Source organism: Solanum stenotomum, chromosome 1 (genome assembly GCF_019186545.1).
Source record: "Solanum stenotomum isolate F172 chromosome 1, ASM1918654v1, whole genome shotgun sequence".
Classification (NCBI taxonomy): domain Eukaryota; kingdom Viridiplantae; phylum Streptophyta; class Magnoliopsida; order Solanales; family Solanaceae; genus Solanum; species Solanum stenotomum.
This window is the reverse complement of record NC_064282.1, coordinates 99,913,538-99,933,252: the sequence shown is the minus strand read 5'-3', so window position 1 is coordinate 99,933,252 and position 19,715 is coordinate 99,913,538. Positions and strand designations below refer to the sequence as shown.

Sequence of the window (19,715 nt, the reverse complement as noted above, 5' to 3'; positions counted from 1 at the left end):
CCATTTTAACTCGAGGTCAAAACGTGTACAACATATTGGTGATTTCCAAATTAATTAACTTAAGAAGTCGCCACCTAATTAATTATGGTGAATTAGGACACCTAAATATTTAACTAAGTAATACTAAAATGACTTCAATTAAATGGTCTACTTAACTTGCATGATTCTAGGTAAGGGTTCTAATTTATCCTAAAGGGAAGGGGTAAGGCATCCTTTAAGATCCGTTAAAAGCGGTTAACCGGCCGAACTTAGGTTAATTAATTTTAAAAGGAAGATATGAATGCTAAAGATTAAGTAATTGAGTAACGAAATTGGAAAAAAAACATTTTTTATTTAAAAGCTTTTTGCAATTATATTAGAACGAAAAAAGAGAAATTTCTTTAGCTCAATTTAGACAAGTTCATGACTAAAAAGGGTAATTAAAAAAAAAAACATTTGCTCATTAACCGACAAGATGCTCCCTTTAGAAAAAGTTTAAGAAAAATAAGAGTTTAGAACAAAAATATTTTTTCTTTGAAAGATATTGCTAAGTTTGAACAAAATTTAATAAATTAGTGAGTTTAAAGATGATGCAAAATGAATAAGTGTTTAAAAAAAGGTTTGCCAAATGAAGTTTATAAAAGGTAAAGCGACTAATAAATGTTTGTTTCTAGCTAAAGATACCCAAACCCCAACATCTATATTATGTTACCTATTCAAAACTAGAACGTATTCAAGTCACATAAGCAAGTATAAAATATAAAGAAAAATAAACAAACAAGTTAATGCTAAAATATAAACAGTCATGAGTGATTTCAAGCGAGGCTCACTCGTTTTGCTTGCCATTCGGAATAGTAAAAGATGTAGTGAAGACTCCATGTGCGGGTATGAGGATAACGTCAAGTCTATAAGACTTGAAAATTTACTAGAGTCTTGAATCAAGACTCAATTTTGCTCCAAGGTGTACATGCGAAAATGGAGAACATAAGAATTAGAAAGGAAAATAACTATTAGATGAGGCAAATATACATTTTAATTATTCAAACCCGATAACAACACCTTAACAATAAGCACAAAAACAGATTGAAATAAATTATAACACTTAACTAACATTATTTCATGACTATATGTTGATGGAAAGAAAAGAGAATTCCTTTAACTAATAGATTCATGGGCATGCTAGGACAGTAACCAAATATCTCATGTAGTCTCCAAATACAAATATGCCACCAAGTATAATATTTGAGGCCGAACTAATCTTGAAATCACTTACTTACAGAACATCCTACAGTAGTGTTCCTATGTTCTAATCTATAAGCAGAAAAATATGTCTTTTATGCCTCTTTAATATCATTGTTTCAATTAAAGAGAATAGAGTCACTATGTACCACATAACATCCATTTATCGGAGATAATCCATTTTGATTTAGGTATTAAAATACAACAGCCATGACTTTAAAAATAGGAGCAAAATAGGAATATAAAAAATAGTTTTAGCATTTTCATATACCCTAGCTTTCTTAAATTTTAAAACTAAGAAAAGAGTAAGCAGATTCTAACGAACTCTAAAATAAAAATAAAAACTAATGCAGGGGTAATAACATGTTCGGTGAATAAACAAATCAATAAAGTTTTTATAAGAAATGTATCTATAGCATGTTAGCTTTAAGTGATTCCTAATAGAAAAAAAAAATCAAATGGAAAAAATAGAGACTAAACATTAGAACAGAGGGATGACGAAAATACTCGAAACAAATTACATACTACAATAGAAAAACGAAGAGAGATGTATACTGACCTTCTTCGGGGCAGTGAACTAGGGTGTCGGTCTCGACTACTCGCTACCTCGGATGTCCACGAATGGTCGAAATAAAAAAGTTGTTGCAACTCCAAATCAAAGCAGAGAGGAAGAGATATAAACACTGAATACAAGAGAATCGATTTATTTTTTTTCTTAGATAGATAAGTGAAGTGAGCTATAAGAGGTGGTGCGGCTGAAAAACTTTTTTTTTAATGGGTTTTGGTTACAAGTATTTATAGAACAAGAATTAGGGTTTGCTTGGGTTCAAACTTGGGCGGGATTTTTACAAGAGGTAGCCGTTTGAAATTCAAAGAGAAAATCTGCCAAAAGAGTGATTCTCCATCAGAGATTTCAGAAGTCTTTGGCCTTTTCTCTTGACCAAATTAAAGAAGAGAGATGAATGAAAGAAAAGAAAAAGCGCTTGATTTTTAGTAGAGAAGATGAATATTGCACCATAAAGGAAACTGGTGATCTTCGTCCTTCGCTGAAAGTCACTGGAATTTTCTGCAGAAGAGGAAAGGGGGAAAGAAAACAAAAGGGTAGGGTGAGCCACGTGCTTGGATCGACAAAACTGAATTTTAAGGCTGCAAAGCATATTGCATAATATTGGGTTGAAAATTTGGAGTAGATTTGGGCTGGGTTTTTGGGCTAAATGGGCTGCAATGTTGGCTTGAATCATGGGCCTTTTCCTTCTTCTTTTAAATTATTTATGGCTTCTAACTTGATAACTAATACAATATATGGTAAAGACAAAACTAACAATATCATGACTTTACACTTATATAAAATAAAGATTAAGAATATCAACTTATAATTAATTCAATACAAAACTTGAAATAAACTGACGACAATCGATTATTTAAGGAAAAGAGGTATAAAAAGTAATATTAGTAATTTGATAATAAAACTAATAATTTTAGAAGATAAATAGTCGTAGTAGTAAAATTAGTTGTGAAAAGGATAATTTTATATGTTATTAAATTAGAAGCTCGAAAATAATAAATTAGAAGAAAGAAGGGTCAAAATTGGGTGTCAACAGATCTTATTGAGGAAGTCTATATGCAATTGCCACAAGGATTTCAGCATGATAAGACAGGGGATCCTAAAGTATGCAGGTTACTTAAGTCTCTATATGGGCTGAAGCAGGCTTCTCGACAGTGGAATGTGAAGCTCACTACTGCTTTACTTGCTGCTGGTTTTCAGCAGAGCCATCTTGATTATTCATTGATGATCAAGAGGACTGCAGATGGGATTGCGATTGTACTTATATATGTGGATGATTTGTTGATTACTGGAAGCAGTCTACAACTTATAGATGATGCCAAACAAGTACTTAAGGCAAACTTCAAAATTAAGGACTTGGGCACTTTGTGATATTTCTTGGGCATGGAATTTGCCAGAAATGCCGGTGGTATGCTTATGCATCAACGGAAATATACCCTTGAGCTCATTTCTGATTTGGGATTGGGAGGATCCAAACCATCTGTCACTCCTGTTGAGCTGCATTTGAAGCTTACCACACATGAGTTTGATCTACATGTTGGAAGTTCAGGTGCTGATTCTTTGTTAGCAGACCCTAGTGAATATCAACAACTAGTTGGAAGGTTGTTATACCTTACCATAATAAGACCTGATATATCTTTTGCAGTCCAGCATTTGAGCCAATTCATGCATGCTCCTAAGGCTTCTCATATGAAAGCAGCTGTTCGAGTGGTGAAGTATGTGAAACAAGCTCCAGGTCTCGGCCTTTATATGGCTGTTCAGATAGCAGACACACTTCAAGCATACTGTGATGCTGATTGGGGCTCTTGCATTAATACTAGGAAATCCATTACTGGTTATATGATTCAATTTGGAAGTGCTTTGTTATCCTGGAAGTCTAAAAAACAGCCTACCATTTCCAGAAGTTCTGCCGAGGCAGAGTATAGGAGCCTCGCCTCCACTATCGCTGAGGTAGTTTGGTTAACTGGTTTATTCAAGGAGCTGGATATGCCATTGCTTTACCTGTTTCTTTATATTGTGATAGTAAAGCTGCCATTCAGATCGCAGCTAATCCTGTATTCCACGAAAGGACTAAACACATCGACATTGACTGTCACTTCATTCGGGAAAAGGTTCAAGCTGGCCTTGTGATGATTCAATATTTGCCCACACAGGAACAACCTGCCGATATCCTCACAAAAGGGCTAAGTTCTGCACAACACGCTTATCTAGTTTCCAAGCTAGGCTTGAAGAACATCTTCATACCACCTAGCTTGAAGGGGGGTATTGAGGACTACGACTATGATAAACAAGTTGCAGCTAGTTGAGCTGAGCTGGCACACGAGTCAGTTAGAGTTTGTTAGAAGACATTTTATGAAGTTAGTAGATTGTTAGAGATTATTAGCAAGTAGAATCTTTTGTATATAAAAGGTCCTAGCCTCATTCATTTGGAGTTAGACAATCCAATTTACAGATGTATTCAATGCAAGTTCTCTGAAGAAGATGTACTCTCTGTTTTCTTAACTGCTTCCATTTACATTTTTTCACCATTGATAGTGTATTGATTCAGCAATTTAACATAATGTGAACCACAAATTAAGCAAAGAAAAATCTACTACAGCCAATCAATTTCAAGAAGCTCGTTTAGTCACTTTCAGTCAAGTTTTGAGTTGTCAATTACATATCACTTTATTTGCTGAAATTCCATTGATAATCTTTTTTAGACTATTATGAAAAAAGTTGTAATAATACAATTTTGTTTGATACATTGTCAGACTTAAAATGTCATAATCCCAAGTCTCTACAAGTAGTTCAGACCCACATTGTTATGCATTATTAATCGCATCTGTCAAATAGTACTATCAGACATATTGCAGTAAGAAATAATTATTAAATCAATTAAAGTCTTAGAGAAAGAAAAGTGAAGGGAGCTTTGGAATAACACTTAAGTGTCTCTGTGTGACATCTAGGTCACATGCTTAAACTTCTCAGACCTTGCTAACGCAGGATGCTTTGTGCACCACGTAACCTCTTCTTTATAATCAGTGTGTAGACTTTGTCAAAAACATGTCAAAGTCTAAAATTCAAAAATGTTTAATTAGTCAAATAAGAGTAATAACTGGTGTATAGACCTTGAGAAAAACACATTTCAAGTCAAAATTCCAAAACTATATTGATTGGTTAGGATAAAAGTGTTGGTTGGTGTATAGGCCTTAGCTTCCAAGTCAAAAATGCCAACTTTGTTTTCTGATAATCTAGAATGGGATTTGTTAATTTTAAGAAAAAATCTTTATATTTTTAGTGTGTTCTGTTTTATTGTCAAATATCTGTACATAAATACGAATATCAACCGAAGTTATAGGACTGAACTAGAGTAAAAACATCAAACTGAACCTATGGAATGCATACACATATATATGTAATTGCTTCGATTATCTATACCCTAGTATTCAAATAGAAACTTTTCTCTCAATTGGATTATCTCGTACAATAGAATAAGAGGTAAGAAGCACGGAAGACTGAATATGAATAGCCCTTTTCAGTTCCAATGTTTGAAATCGACCCACGGAGAATATGATCGCTTGCAATTGAGTTCCACATATGCATCTGAATTCAAAATGATACTCCCGTTGTAATTTAGAACGAAATGCCCAGTTGGTTCATTAACAAAGTTGGTATGCAATTTTTTTCTTATAACAACAAACAATCCAGAATCAAACTTCAACTACTCTCTCTGTATAATATATCAGCTGAATATCATTACCAGTACATAAGTCTCCGTACATTGTGAGGAAAGCTAGCAGCAGAGGCACCGGTCGATATTATGCCAATCTACTTTGCTCAAATGACGATTTGTTCCTCGTGGCCTCTGTTTTCTCCTTCGGTACTTTGTTTTTGTTAAGAAGGTTCTTCAAACATGTTGGCTTATCAGGATCCTCCATCGGGTGATGAGCTTCTCTCAGATTCATTGAAATATTATCGTGGCTTCCTGTCAAGTCGTTAATGTGTCTCAATTGCGTTTCCACATTCTGTATATCTCTTGTATCGGAATCAGATTTTGTGGATATCCATAGTTGTTGTTCTATGACGCGTCCTGGTGGAACAAATTTCTTTCTCCAGAAAGGAAAGCTTTTTATGTCTGAGCAAAAGGAATATAAAAATATCTCTGCCTCCCTTTTTCAGACTGAGAAATTTATTGAACATGACCCGGCATATTCTCGTTTGAATTGCGCTAATGGTTTATTTTGCGTTTGGGAACAATTATCTATACGACTTGGTGCGATTTGCATTGTAAGTCATCCCCCCTTAGAAAGTGTATTGTAAACCTAGTGCAATAGCTGCAGTTGATGTAACTCTGAAAATTTTGAAATTATTGCATTGTGGAATGCATCTCACTGGGTGTACCTTCAATATGGCATGACATTATGCTTGGACCTATATCATCCTGCACGTCCCGTTATGGGAAGATTGTATTCTCCGTAAACTTAAAGTCATGTGTTTTATATTGGTGTTATGATGTCATTAGAAAGAGCTGAAGGGAAATTAGGAATGAAGGGGCTTTCTGTGGAGACACGCGTCCAAGGCATTTATAGTTATGTGGAGGCTTTAGATCGTAGCATTCAGTGTTAAGAGTCTCATATAGTAAGATGGTATATGATTGTGAGTTCCGGTTTATGGGATTTGTTAATTTTACAAAATTCTTTATAAAATAGAGGAACCAATGAAATGACTCCATGATTGTCTCTGATGCTGGCAAAGTCAACAGAGACACGTCTTCATCACCACCATCGTACTAAGAACTGAACCAACATTCTCTACGTTACGTTCAAGGATTAGAACCTCTCTCTTGAAAAATCTGTCAGGCTGTTTCTGAATCAATGTAACGTTAAGTTGACTTTCATCATTTCGAGTCATATGATGAAAATGAGTGTGGGTATTTGATTGTTGAACAGATTCCATTTTCCCCATCCTGTCTACTTTCTTCAGGTCGACGGATATTTACTTGAACCACTAAGAGCAGTTCAGCTGATACCACTGACCATAGTGACATCAAGCATCCCTCTTGGATAAAAGTTCTCCTCATCTCGACTGCTAGTAAGAATATGTTTACTTGCAATTGAGTTCCGTAAATGCATCTGAATTCAAATCTACATGGCTCAAATGATGATTGGTTCCCCGTGGCCTCTGTTTCCTTCTTCGCTGCTTCGTCTATCAGGCTTTAGGAGCAGCTTTTTTTGACAAGAAGCAATTTTTTGGGTACATAAAGAAATACATCAAGAACCTAACAACCACATTATACGCAGAGAATCAAAAATTGATTAAGAGGAGCGTTGAAGCAGTAACAAATAAGTTGTCTCAAGTTCAATTTTATACTTCATACTTATGGAGCAGCTTGAATTTGTCTGATGTAAGTGGATTGATTGAAGAGTCAACACATATAATTGACTGTTCGTGTTGTTATGGAGAAATTATCATTTGGAACCCGTGGTGGAGCTAGAAGGGAGATGAAGTTCATCCAAACCCTTTTGCCAAAAAATTACACTTTATATGCATGGTCAATTTTTTTGTATATGTATATACAGTAGATGATGAAAATTCTGTTTCCGATCCACCACTGATTTGGTACTGGTTATATGCTATTGTCAGTTCCAAAGGTTTGCTTTTGAGAAACGATGTGGAACAAGTTAATGTGGAATGATGTTTTTGCTCATATTGCACATCCTACTTTTACTTTCTTAACTATTTATCGATAAGAGTAACAGTATAGCTTAGAATTTTCCGACTATCAGGCACTGTTTTATTTTCTGATAAGATTTTGTTAACACAATCCCTTGTGTTGTCTGGTGGACAGTTCGGAAAGAAAACAAAGGCGAATGCTATTGTTCACACTAGAATGTATTTTACGAGTAGGACGTCACTTTGCTTATGCACTAGGATAGTCACAGAAATTTACTATGAAGACAGTGTCTTCCATAGTGTGCCTACTCAAACCGGTTTTCCGCATCCAAGACTCTGTTTTGTCACCAAGGACAGTCTTAATAGGTAGATGTTTAGCTTGTTAATGAAATTACTTAATATGTAACAAACTATTGATAAACGAAAACCAATGCTTTTAATAACAGGGAAATGCACACTTCAAAAACATCACAAACTACGAAAGAATTAGGCTTATATAAATTTTCATCACTGGCTACATATATACTAGACTTGAATCCTGCAATTAATTTTCAAAAACGAAAAATTAAAGTTAAGAGCTTTAAGGATGAAGGAGATGAGCAAATTCATTGATAAAGATCAAATTGAATACCTGGAGGTAACACACTAATAGCTTTTCTTGTGCTTTTTCATTCTCGTAAGAATCTTGTGTTCCAATTCTACATCCATCCTCGAAAACCATGCTGGATATTGAGTTGACAACATTATGTATATTATGGACAGTCCAATAACAAGTCCACAACCGTAACCCATGAGAACCGCCTGCCAACTGATCATTGATGAATCTCCTCCTTCTTCATCTAGCTCAACTGGATTCGTCGTTTGTGCTACCCCATCATCACCACCACAATCCTTTGAGAGTGGAAATCCACGTAACCCATCATTTCCTTGGTATGAACTGTTCTCAAACGTATTAAATTGTTTTCCTTTGGGGATGCATCCAACAAGATGATTGTGAGAGAGATTTAAGACTTCAAGTGATGTGAGGGATGCAAGTTGTTGTGGAATTTCTCCGCCGATTTTGTTGGATGAGAGATCCAATGATTCAAGTACAGATAACTGGTGCAGTGATGTTGGTATGTGACCTTCCAAGCGATTATGAGATAAGTTCAAAGTCCGAAGCCCAACGAGATCTCCAATAATGCTTGGGATACGACCTTCAAATCTGTTGTTAGAGAGATTTATGATTATGTTTGTAGTCAAAACTCCAGGAAGTTCAAGCTCCAGTCCTTTTGTTGTCACTATCAAGGAATTTGTGTAGTGATAAGAATATTTATCTCCTACATACTCTCAGGTTCCACTGCTCTCATCAATCATTTTCATGGCTTGACAATTCTCGAATAGGCTCACTGGTATATCTCCACTAAATCCATTGGATGAGAGATCTATGACTCGTATTTGAGCAAACAAGTTGTGAGTCCTTATAGGGCCATAGAACTTATTTGATCTCAAGTTCAAAATCTGCAACTCAGGTAGGGCTCCCAACCATTTAGGAAATATGTCACTCAACTCATTGTTACCTAAATCAAGAACATTCAAATATTTGCAATTGATCAAAGATTGCGGAACTTTCCCCTCTAGCTTATTCCCGTCAAATTTAATGACTCTAAGATCGCTTCCAATACTTAAAGTTGTATTAATTATCCCGCTAAGACTATTGTTGCTTAAATCTAAAATCATAAGTTCACTCATCTCACCCAAACATAGTGGGATTGTTCCCTCCAAATTATTGCTGCCCAAATCTAGCACTACCAGTTTTGTCAGATTGCAGATGGTTGAAGCAATCTGTCCACTGAGATTATTGTGCGAAAGGAGAAGATAATGTAGATCACGCTGGTTTAGGAGTGACTTTGGAATAGGACCTTGCAGCTGATTTTGTTTTAGAGAAACTCGTTCCAATGTTTTAGACTTGAACTCCTGAATGTTTCCACTGAAATGGTTATCATTCAAGTCCAAAACAAATAGTGAAGGGAGGGAGAATATCCAGGATGGTATAGTCCCATTTAAGTGGTTTGATGACAAGCTGAGTAACCGTAGGTTTTGCATACCACTTACATTAGAAGGAATTGGACCTGTTACGGAATTGACTGAACAATCTAGCCATTCAAGTTGCGTCCAGATTCTGTTAAAGGATAAGAACTCAAGTTGGCCATCAAAGTTGTTATTATTAAGTAATAACAACCTGAGCTTTCCAAATCTAAAGAAATCAGAAATTGGTCCTTCAAGATGGTTATCACCAAGGTCCAAATCCTCTATGTTGGTGAGATTCCATAGAGGTTTAGGAATAGAGCCTGAGAGATTACAAGAAGCTAATATCAATTTACGCAGTGAAGTTAGATGACCAAATGATTCAGGTATCCTACTAGTAGCATTCACACTATAGAGATATAACTCCATGAGTGATGCACTGCTATTCCATTTGGTTGTGGGAAACTTAACAGTGAGCTGGGGATTGAATGATAAATGAAGAGATTGTAAGTTGGAAAGGTGGAAAACTCTTTCGGGCAGTATCCCATATATCTGCGTGTCTGAAAATTGTAGATTTGTCAAATAAGAAGAGAAATTCAGAGGAATGGTGGAAGAGATGTTCACACCGTAAAAGTAAAGCTCTCTTAATTGGGTCAAGTTCTTAAGGAGCAGTTCAAAATTGTGAGGTCCGAATCTTAATAGACTACTCTTAATACTAAGAACTTGTAATTTAGAAAGACAAGAGATTTCTGCTGGGATTAGGCCTGTAAAACTTGAATACGACAAATCAAGATGCGTCAAACTAGAAAGCTCACCAAATTTAGGTGAAATGAGCGATCCGTAAAAATCATTAAAAGACAAATCAAGCCATTTGAGATTGGAGAGTTGAAAGAGGCTACTGTTGGAGTGAAACTTGCCTTGAAGTTGGCTGCAAGTGAGGTTAAGCTCAATAACTTTTCCTGTTGTCTCGTCACAATAAACTCCATCCCAAGAGCAGCAATCTGTGCTCTTGTTCCACGAAAGAGTTTTTGGATATGACTGAATCGATTGGCCTGTTATGTCTAAACAATGATCAGAAGCATCATGACTTATTGTAAACATATGCTTGAATTGTTGAAGAGCAAGAGCTTGATCTTTGGGGCACAAATGAGATAAGGATGAGCAGAAAGAAAGTGAAAGTTGACAAAGGAAGGGAAATATCATAAAAAATACAAGTTTTACGTAACCCATTTCTGCACTAAAATGTTCAAAACTAATTAAGAAATCTTTGTTTTGTTCCTCTATTCAATAACTTTGATGAGGTATATATAATACAAATTGAGCAAAGAAAATTTACTACGGAAAGGGAAAGTATATCCTCAATTTCATAATCTATCCCAACCTTCTGCAAGTAGTCCTGACCCAATTAATACACAATATTAATGGGCTTTTTATTCTCTCTGTATTTCTTTGACATCCTTTCATTGTTTTCTCTTTTTCTCCAATTGATTTTATTTAATCAATTTATTTTCATTGCCTTTCCTTTGGATTTGATTTCAAATTTAATTCCCAATTACTTTTATTTAAAATAAGTTAAGTTTTGACAGATACAAAAAAAAAAGTGAAGGAAATAAAAAAAAACTTTAAAAAGTTAAAGCATTAAAAATAAAGGATGATGTGGCCGAATCATCGTTAAAAGTTTTTTTAAAAAATAATGATGTGTCCGAATCATCGTTCGCCACATGGACAATATCGTTTTGCAAAATCGGATGGATTTTCAGTTAACCTATAATGGCATGAATGATTCTTTTCTCAAATGAAAATGACATAAATGAGCCAAATTTTAACGAATAACATAGATGAGCCTTTTCTCAAGTTCGATGGCATATTTGAACTTTAAAAAAAAAAAAAGCACACATAATTGGGAATATAACCTTTAACAATAGAAAACAATTATTTAATCAATTTAAATTTTCTTCTCAAAGCGAGAATAGTCTGTAACATTATTAGTTGATGTATACCCCTAGACAAAAACTTTTTAAGACAATAAATCAAAAAGAGTTCGATTAGTTAGTTAGGATAAAAATGCGTTGATTGGCGTATATATAGACCTTCACAACAATATTTCAAGTCAATAATCCTTGGGATAAGGTACAAGTACCCCCTTGACTATGACCTAAATCCCAGAGACACACCTTATTAACTAAACTAAGGTTCTATTACCCTTGAACCTTTTTTTTTTTGTAATTTTGTTCACCTTTTTGGCTTACGTGGCATCCAAAAACCTATCACGCGCCTCAACAACGTGGAGTCACGGAGTGTGCCACGTAAGCCAAAAGGTGTACAAAATTGCTAAAGAAATGAGTTCAAAGGGGTAGTAAGACCTTAGTTTAGTTAAGGTGTGTCTCTGAAATTTTGGTCATTGTAACATCCGGCAAGTTGAAATACCTATGAAGAGGCTTAAAAATCAGAAATAGTCATTTTTGGAAAAAAAATTCAAAATCTGGAATTTGGTTAAGTGTGGGAAATCAGTGAGTTTTGGCCAACTTTGAGAAGTCATAACTCCTAACTCAGAATGATTTAGGAGTAGTTCTGTTATTATTGGAAAGCCCTAGGGATGATCTTTCCAACGCCGTTGAATTTTCTCGATTCCGAGTTCGTATGAGCGAGTTATGCCCTTTGAAAGTTGGGCAATTGGCAGGGAATCCGTCCGGAAATTTTAAGGGCATTTTGGTCTTTTCCCTAGCCATTTCTTTTGGGATTATATTGTGGTGTTAGGCTGATTTTTGGATCATTTTGTACCATTTTAAAAGAGAAAGAGTTAGGGTTCTTGAGTGAAGAAAGGGAATAAGGAGAAGAAGAAGAGAAGAAAGGGAAGATCAAGCAAGGAGTTTCTGTCAAAGATCGTCGTGGAAATTGTCGGGGGTGATCCCTACTAGGTATGTGAGTTCTTAGTGTTGGGTGATCCTTTCCCCCACACACCAACTCATTTTCATTATTGAGAAAAGATTGGATGTGTTGTTGAAGTTGTTGGGTTGATGTTGTTGAAGTTGTTGTTGGTTGTGGGACATGATTTGGTTGTGTATTTGAGTTGAATCTCTTGTATATTGAGGGTTTTTATGATCCCTAGTGTTTGGGGTTGAATCCATTGAGGTTAGAGAGGTTTAGAGTTGGAGAAAAGATGGAGAAAAGTCGGGTTTTCTGGGGAAGGGTCTGGCGCGTCGCGCCTGCCAGCGCGCCCCAAAGGGGACTCTGAAGTCCAGCCCTTGGGGCGGCGCGCCTCTCACAGCGCCAGCAGGTGCCTTTTGAGCTTTGAGGGCTGGCGCTCCGCGCCTTGCAGAGCTCCAAGGACGCCATGTTCTCCCTTTCTTTCCATGCTTTCTCATGCATGTTCCTAGGTATTGTACCTATGTTTCCTAGTTGTCTCCAACACTCTAAGGTACGTCTAGACATCCCGAATTCATCCATAAACATGTGATCATATACCTTGAATCCATAGTTAAATTCAAGGCAAGTTAGGATCGAAGTTAAGGGAAGTTAGAGTCAAGTCAAGCAAGGTTTAAAAGTAAGTTCAAGCAAGTTTTTAAGAGTTATTCAAGAGTCTTTATTGAACGTTTAACTTCATTCTAAGGCTCAAGTTTCAAGTCAAGTTAAGTCAAGAGTTTCAAGTTAAGTTAAGAGTTTTGAGTTGAGTAAAGAGTTTAAAGTTGAGTTCCTTTCTCAAAGTTATTAGGGAACTATGTATTCCCAAAGAAGTTTTAAAGAAATGTTTTTACATTTAAACAAGGTTGGAAACTGAGATTTCCAAAAGAGCCTTCGGGCTAGTTTTTGAGTAATTATCTCATATCAGTAGGAAGAAATATGTTTTAAAAACATAAGAGCCAGTACATTTTTGGGAGTAGTATCGAGCACCGAATTGGGCAAGCGTTCAAAGAACCCACAGCCCCCATAGAACCATGTTAGCCACTATGGGTAGAAAAGGATCATATTTTTTAGATGAATCCTTTTCAGATTAGACTAGTGGATCCATTAGGCAGTTCAGGTTTTATACCTTTAGCCGGGTATAAGATGCTCTGGCAGCGTGAGGTCGATCGCTGTATCATCACTATAGCTCTTATGTGATGGTTGTCGGTTAGAGAAACTACCATAGCAGTTATTGTATTTTCATACACAGAAATTATTGTATTTTTATATACATCAGTTCATTGTATTTCTATATACATCTCAGGCTTATTATATCTTTGTATACACTCAGAGTTTATAGCATGTTTAAAGCAGTCTTTCTTTATATCGCACTTGTTTTAAATTGCCTTATATTAAAAGAAGTCAGTCAGGTTGAGTTGAGCCAGGTAAGCTATTCAGTTTCTTCCAGATTTCCTTCTAGCCTATGTTGCTTCGTTTTCCAGCTCGCAGACACGTACATTCAATGTACTGATGCCAGTTGGCCTACATCTTATGACAATGTAGATACAGGTACCCCGGATCAGCATCCTGCACGTCGTTGATCCAGCTGAGCAGTTTAGAGTCAGTGGTGAGCCTCCTTACTTTACGGAGGACTCAGTTGTTTTGTATTCTTAGTTTTGTTTTATTAGGATGTTGTGGGGTCTGTCCCAACATCCATCTCAGTACTTTAGAGGCTTCATAGACAGTCAGTCAGTAAGTTAGTTTGAGTCTCTCTTTTGTGTATATATATGTAAATATTCTATTTTGAGACTCGAGTTGCCGTTTCGGCCAGATTATATCAGTTGGGTTGTTTTTAACCTTTCCTTGCATTGAGTTATGCTGTTGAGTTAAGTTTCCGCTGAGTTAAGAAAGCCAGGCCAAGGGTTTGCTTGGGGCCAGCAATGGTCTTCGAGTGCCGGTCCCGCCCAGGGTGTAGGCTCGGGGAGTGACAATCATAATCTAGGGGGTACTTGTGCCTTATCCCATAATCCTTTAAAGTTTTGATTGGTGGGATAAGAGTGTTAGTTGGTATATAGACCTTGACATAAAGGTAAAGATTTACAAAACTTTTGATTAGTTGGGATAAGAGAATTGCTTGGTGTACAGACCTTGACAAAAACATTTCTAGTCAGAAATCATATTTTATTAGTTAGGATAAAATTGTTCTTTGGTTTATGCACCTGATTGTATATTAACTTGATGATGATCAAACTTATATTCTAGTAGTTCTAATAAATTTACATATTCTCACATCATTGCATGAGTCATTGCAAAGAAAAGTTCAAATAAAAGCTACAACATAAAAATTAATTATATCATAAAAGTGGTTTCATATATAGTTATACTATAATAAAAGTGGCTCACATATATCTTTTCATCAAACAGAAGTGAATTTTTATTTTAGGGCAAAGTGGCAAATATACCCCTCAACTTTGCGATTTAGAGCAGATAAACTCCTTATTATAAAGTGATGCATATATACCTCCATCGGCTAACAAATGGCGTGCTGGTGTATTATACCATGTCACGCCCCGAGCCTACACCCTGGACGTGACCGGCACTCGAGAACCATTGCTGGCCCTAAGCAAACCCTTGGCCTAGCTTACTTACTCAGCGGAAGACTTAGACATAAGAAAGAGAATCCAATTACAAGATAACTCAACATGTCTCAAACTGAACTCATAATGTTTTAAAAATAAACATTTAACTTAGCCAAAATGGCAACTCAACTCTGAACATAAGCCCATAACAAAATGATTACGAATGAACCAACATTTGGCTGACTATCTATGAAGCCTCTAAACAACTGAGATTGATGTCGGGACAGGCCCACGGCATCCTAATGAACTAAACCTAATACTGAAAGTAATGAAAATGGATCCTCCAAAATGCAAAGAGGCTCACCAACAGACTCTGAACTGCTCACTGGATCAACGATGTGCTGGATGCCGATCCTAGTTACCTGCATCTGCATAATAATACGATGCAGGCCAACTGGCATCAACACATTGAATGTACGAGTATGCGAGTTGGAATGCTAAATACAACATAGGCTTGAAAAGATTCTGAAAGAAACACTTACCTTGGCTCTTCTCAACTCATGAATTCTTAACTGAACTCATTTCATTATAAAGAAGTTTAAAACAAATGCAATATAAACAAAAAAAGAAAACTGTTTAAAACATGTTGTCAGCAAAAAAAAAAAAGAAAAAAAAAATGTTGTCAGCTCATAATCATAATATATCATAAAAGACATCCTATGCTCCCTCTCAAAGTCTACTTGTGCAATGCATAAATGAAGTCCCATACCCCTATTCATACTAAGCAGAACCCCTTGAGGAACCATCCAATTACTATTGTGGGAGTTTCTCTAACCGACAACCATCACTTAAGAGCTATATTGATGATACATTGTTATTAGCCCCAAGCTGCCCGGGCCTTTCTACACCTTGCCGGGGTATAGGACCTGAACTACTAAGTGGATCCACTAGTCTATGCTAAAAAGCACTAAAGGTTCATCTAAAACGTATGACCCTTTTCTACCCATGATGGCTACATGGTTTATGGAGACTTGAGTTATTATGAACTCACGTCCCCATATCGGTGCTCAATACTACTCCCAAAATATGATACTAGCTCTTTATGTTTAAAAACATATTTCTTCTGTGAATTGAGATTAGTACTCAAAAACTTAGCTCAAAGGCTATCTTGGAAATCAAAGTTTCCCCTCTTGTTTAGGTAAGAAAGCATCTACTTTTTTCTGAAAACTAGCCCGAAGGCTCTTTGGAAGTCTCAGTTTCCGTTCTTATTTAAATGTGAAAACATTTTAAATCTCTTTGGGATTACTTAGTCCCCATATACTTTTGAAGAAATGAACTTCAACTTTACTCTTTACTGAACTCAAAACTTAAGTCTTTAAACAAGGTTAAAATGTTTGTAAAAGACTTTTGAAAAACTTTATGAACTTCTCTTAACTTGACTCTTGACTGCTCTTGATCTTGATCTTAACTGCTCTTGACATGACTCGTAATTAGTCCTTGAATTGAATTATGGATTCAAGGATTTATGATTTGTGATTGGAAAGATTTGTTTAGGAATGATTTTAGATGGCTAAACATGAGAAAAGACCAAAATTCAATATCTGAGAGTGGGTCCGCGACGCGGAGAAGCTTCCAAAATTTTGTTTCAAAAATGTATTTTGAGGCAGGACACTCCGTGTCAGCTCTGCGATGCGAAACAGAAAATCCCAAAATTGGGGACTGGCTGCGCGACGCGGAGGCACCTCCAAATATCGACTGACGAAATTTCTTCTTCATTTTTCAACTCTAAACCCTCTAAACTCCATGGGTTCCTTCCACAAACACTTAGAATCGATTATTTGTTCAAAGTATATCAGATTCTACTCAAAATCAAACCTAATATTGCGGATTGGAATCAAACGACTCCTCAACAAATTCAACGAAACAAGAATTTAATGGAACTTCAACAAACCCATCAAGAATTCAATTTCTAAGCTTTCAAGAACTTAAATTCGCTGAAATAAAACATCATTGGCGCGTGGGAGAATTAACCCAATGCTATGTGATCTCACATACCTTTTAGGGATCACCCCTGACAAATTCGACAAGCTAAACTTTGACAATCTTGAACGTTTTCTCCTTTCTCCTCTTTTCTCCTCTTCTTTTCTCCTCTCTCAAAACCCTAACTCTTTTGGTAAAAGTTTAAACTGATCTAATTCATCTTAGACCCCTAATTAATCACCAAAAATGAATTAAAATAAAAGGGTAAGAAAAAGACCAAACTACCCTTTAAAAATTCGGATTGGACTTTCCTTATTCCAACAGCCCAACTTCCCAAAGGGCATTACTCACACATACGAACTTGGAATTGCGTAAACTTGGTAGCGTTGGAAAGATAGTTCCAAGAGCTTTCCAACCATATCTAGAAGTACCTCTAAACCATCCTGAGATAAAAGTTATGGCCGTTTGAAGTTGACCAAAACTCAACTTTTCTTAACTTGAACAAATTTCCAGATTTTTAGTTCTTTCCAAAAATGACTTTCAAATTCTTAGCTTCTTCCTAGTTATTGCAAATTGCGAGATGTTACATATCATGTCACACCAACATGGTGTATATATACTCTCGTTGTCTAATAAATGATATACCCTTTTCATTAACAGACTAAATTTTTCACAAAATAATCTTAAAATTGGTTTTTCAGACAAATTTATTGTTGTGGATCATAAATGCATATTCAAAGGTGTGATCTTTCGTCAATACATACCTATAAATCAATTAATGTTATCATCCACCGGCAGATGTGGCTGATGAATGAACCACAAATCAAGCAAAGAAAAATCTACTACTTCTTTGGAGTAATCAATTCCAAGAAGCACCTACAAACTTTCAGTCAAATTTTAAGTTGTCAACTACAAATCCACATTCCCATTCTTGGGTGAAAATCTACCATCTAATATAAAACATTTATGTTAGAAGAATACCATAAGTATGATCATAATTAAAACAAATTATGTGTGCATATAATTAGATGATAAAATTTTCTTTAAAATGGTTAAAATGGGTATCTTATTATTTCTTAGAAATTTAGCTTGAAATAAAATTTTCATTTCAACAAAATTTAATCAAATTTAAAATGGTTGGGTGACTTTCTAAATAGTTGAATGACTTTTGGGTTATAAAACTAAGTTTAGTGACTTTCTAAATGTAACTCTTAACTTTTTAAGTCGAAAGCTATAAGCCCATCCAAACAGACTCTAACTCTTCTATTACAAAATAATAGAACAACTTAGAAGACACTTTAACTTTAGAGCGATTGAAATAATGGAGAAAGTAAAAAGAAAAAAGTTACAAGTCGAAGTATATAAGGATATGATGGGAGTAAGTAACACTTAGGGGTCGTTTGGTTGGGAACAAGTTATTCCATCATGTATATGAAATAACTTAATATCTCACCACTATGGTATAAATGGTGGGATAATAATCCAAGGACTACCTAATATCGCCAACCAAAAGCAGGATAATATAATCCTACATTTTATACCTGAGATTATTATAGTTTATACCTCATACTGAACGACTCCTTAAACAATTAAGGAGAAATAGTGTTTTCAAACCAAAAAAAGAAAAGAGAAAGAGAGTAAAATTTTCCGAGAAAAGAAAAGGTAAAAAGTAAAGTTTTGATTTACTTCCATTCTCATAATTTAGTCAAACAATCATATTACTACCCCGTCTCATATTAGATGAGCATCTTACTAAAAGTATTTGTTTCTTATTACTTGAACACTTACTAAATCAGGATAGAATTAATTACATTTTCCCATTTTACCCTAAAATTAATATAACTTTGGAAGTTCAAACAAATTTTGAAGATTCAAAATTTCTTTTTTCAAGAAACTAATTAATATGAACAAAGAGCAAAATAATAAAATTGATCAATCTATTAATGATTTCTTAACAATCGTGTAAAATAGAAAGTACCCATGAACGGAAGGAGTATCACAAATCTACAACTTCAATTGCTTCATATAATAGATGGCCCTGGGGGGAAAAGAAAAGTCTGTAAGAATATCAATTGGCGTATAGAGACCATATCAACAACATTTCTAGTCGAAAGTTCATTCTTGTAATAAATTTTGGTTGGTGAATGGTGGTGGTTTAATTCATAGTAGTTCTAATTATATCTTGATGGGATTTTTCTTGTAGGTAGCGAGAAGACTAGTAATATCGACAACAGGCTACATCAATAGCTGAAAATTTCGAGTAGGGTAGGCTTGGGGTCAGAAGTCCTATTCTTCCGTTTATTTAACTAGTCTCTGGGAACATGCATTACACGTATATCCATATGAAAATCAATTAAAACAAATTAAAAGCATATAATAAATTATTGGGAGGACATGCATGTTTGTTACAAGTGTTTTTCGATATTTCCAATCTATCGCTCAGTAGATAAGTCTCAAAATAGGCATGGTCAAGTTAAGCTTAGCCGTCTATAAGCAATTAAGTGTACATATTGTCATAGCAATTAATTAATCATTATGTTTAGTTTTTCGGAACAATTCTAATATATGATTATAAAATAGTTTCAGCTGCAATACTTAGGTTCAAAGAGAGTTAGGTGCAAACACATAATAATTGAGGACTGCTGAACTTTTCATTTTACCCCCCTATTATGTAATTCAAATACTACTATTTAATTAAATATTTAATTTATGTTTAGATTAATTATTTTATTATATTTTAATTTAGTGTAGGGGTAAAATTGTAATCCAGCTTTCCACTTTGGAGCTTTGCCCACTTTTTACAATATATATATATATATATATATATA

General features: G+C 35.3%; 2 protein-coding genes and 1 pseudogene across 2 annotated transcripts in view; 1 reads left to right on the top strand and 2 right to left on the bottom strand.

Moving 5' to 3' along the window:
• Nucleotides 1-3,166: 3,166 nt before the first annotated feature.
• Nucleotides 3,167-4,089, top strand: LOC125860529 (uncharacterized mitochondrial protein AtMg00810-like). The gene is made up of 2 exons (XM_049540514.1): nt 3,167-3,736; nt 3,895-4,089. The coding sequence occupies exons 1-2, from the start codon at nt 3,167-3,169 to the stop codon at nt 4,087-4,089; spliced, it is 765 nt and encodes a 254-aa protein (XP_049396471.1).
• Nucleotides 4,090-5,576: 1,487 nt separating this feature from the next.
• The window catches only part of LOC125870857 (receptor-like protein Cf-9 homolog), a 190,207-nt gene continuing 176,068 nt past the window's right edge, over nt 5,577-19,715 (bottom strand). The window contains exon 2 of the mRNA XM_049551416.1: nt 5,577-5,640. The gene's annotated coding sequence lies outside the window, so the exon portion shown is untranslated. The remainder of the gene's footprint in view (nt 5,641-19,715) is intronic.
• LOC125870873 (receptor-like protein Cf-9) lies at nt 8,018-10,675 on the bottom strand (annotated as a pseudogene).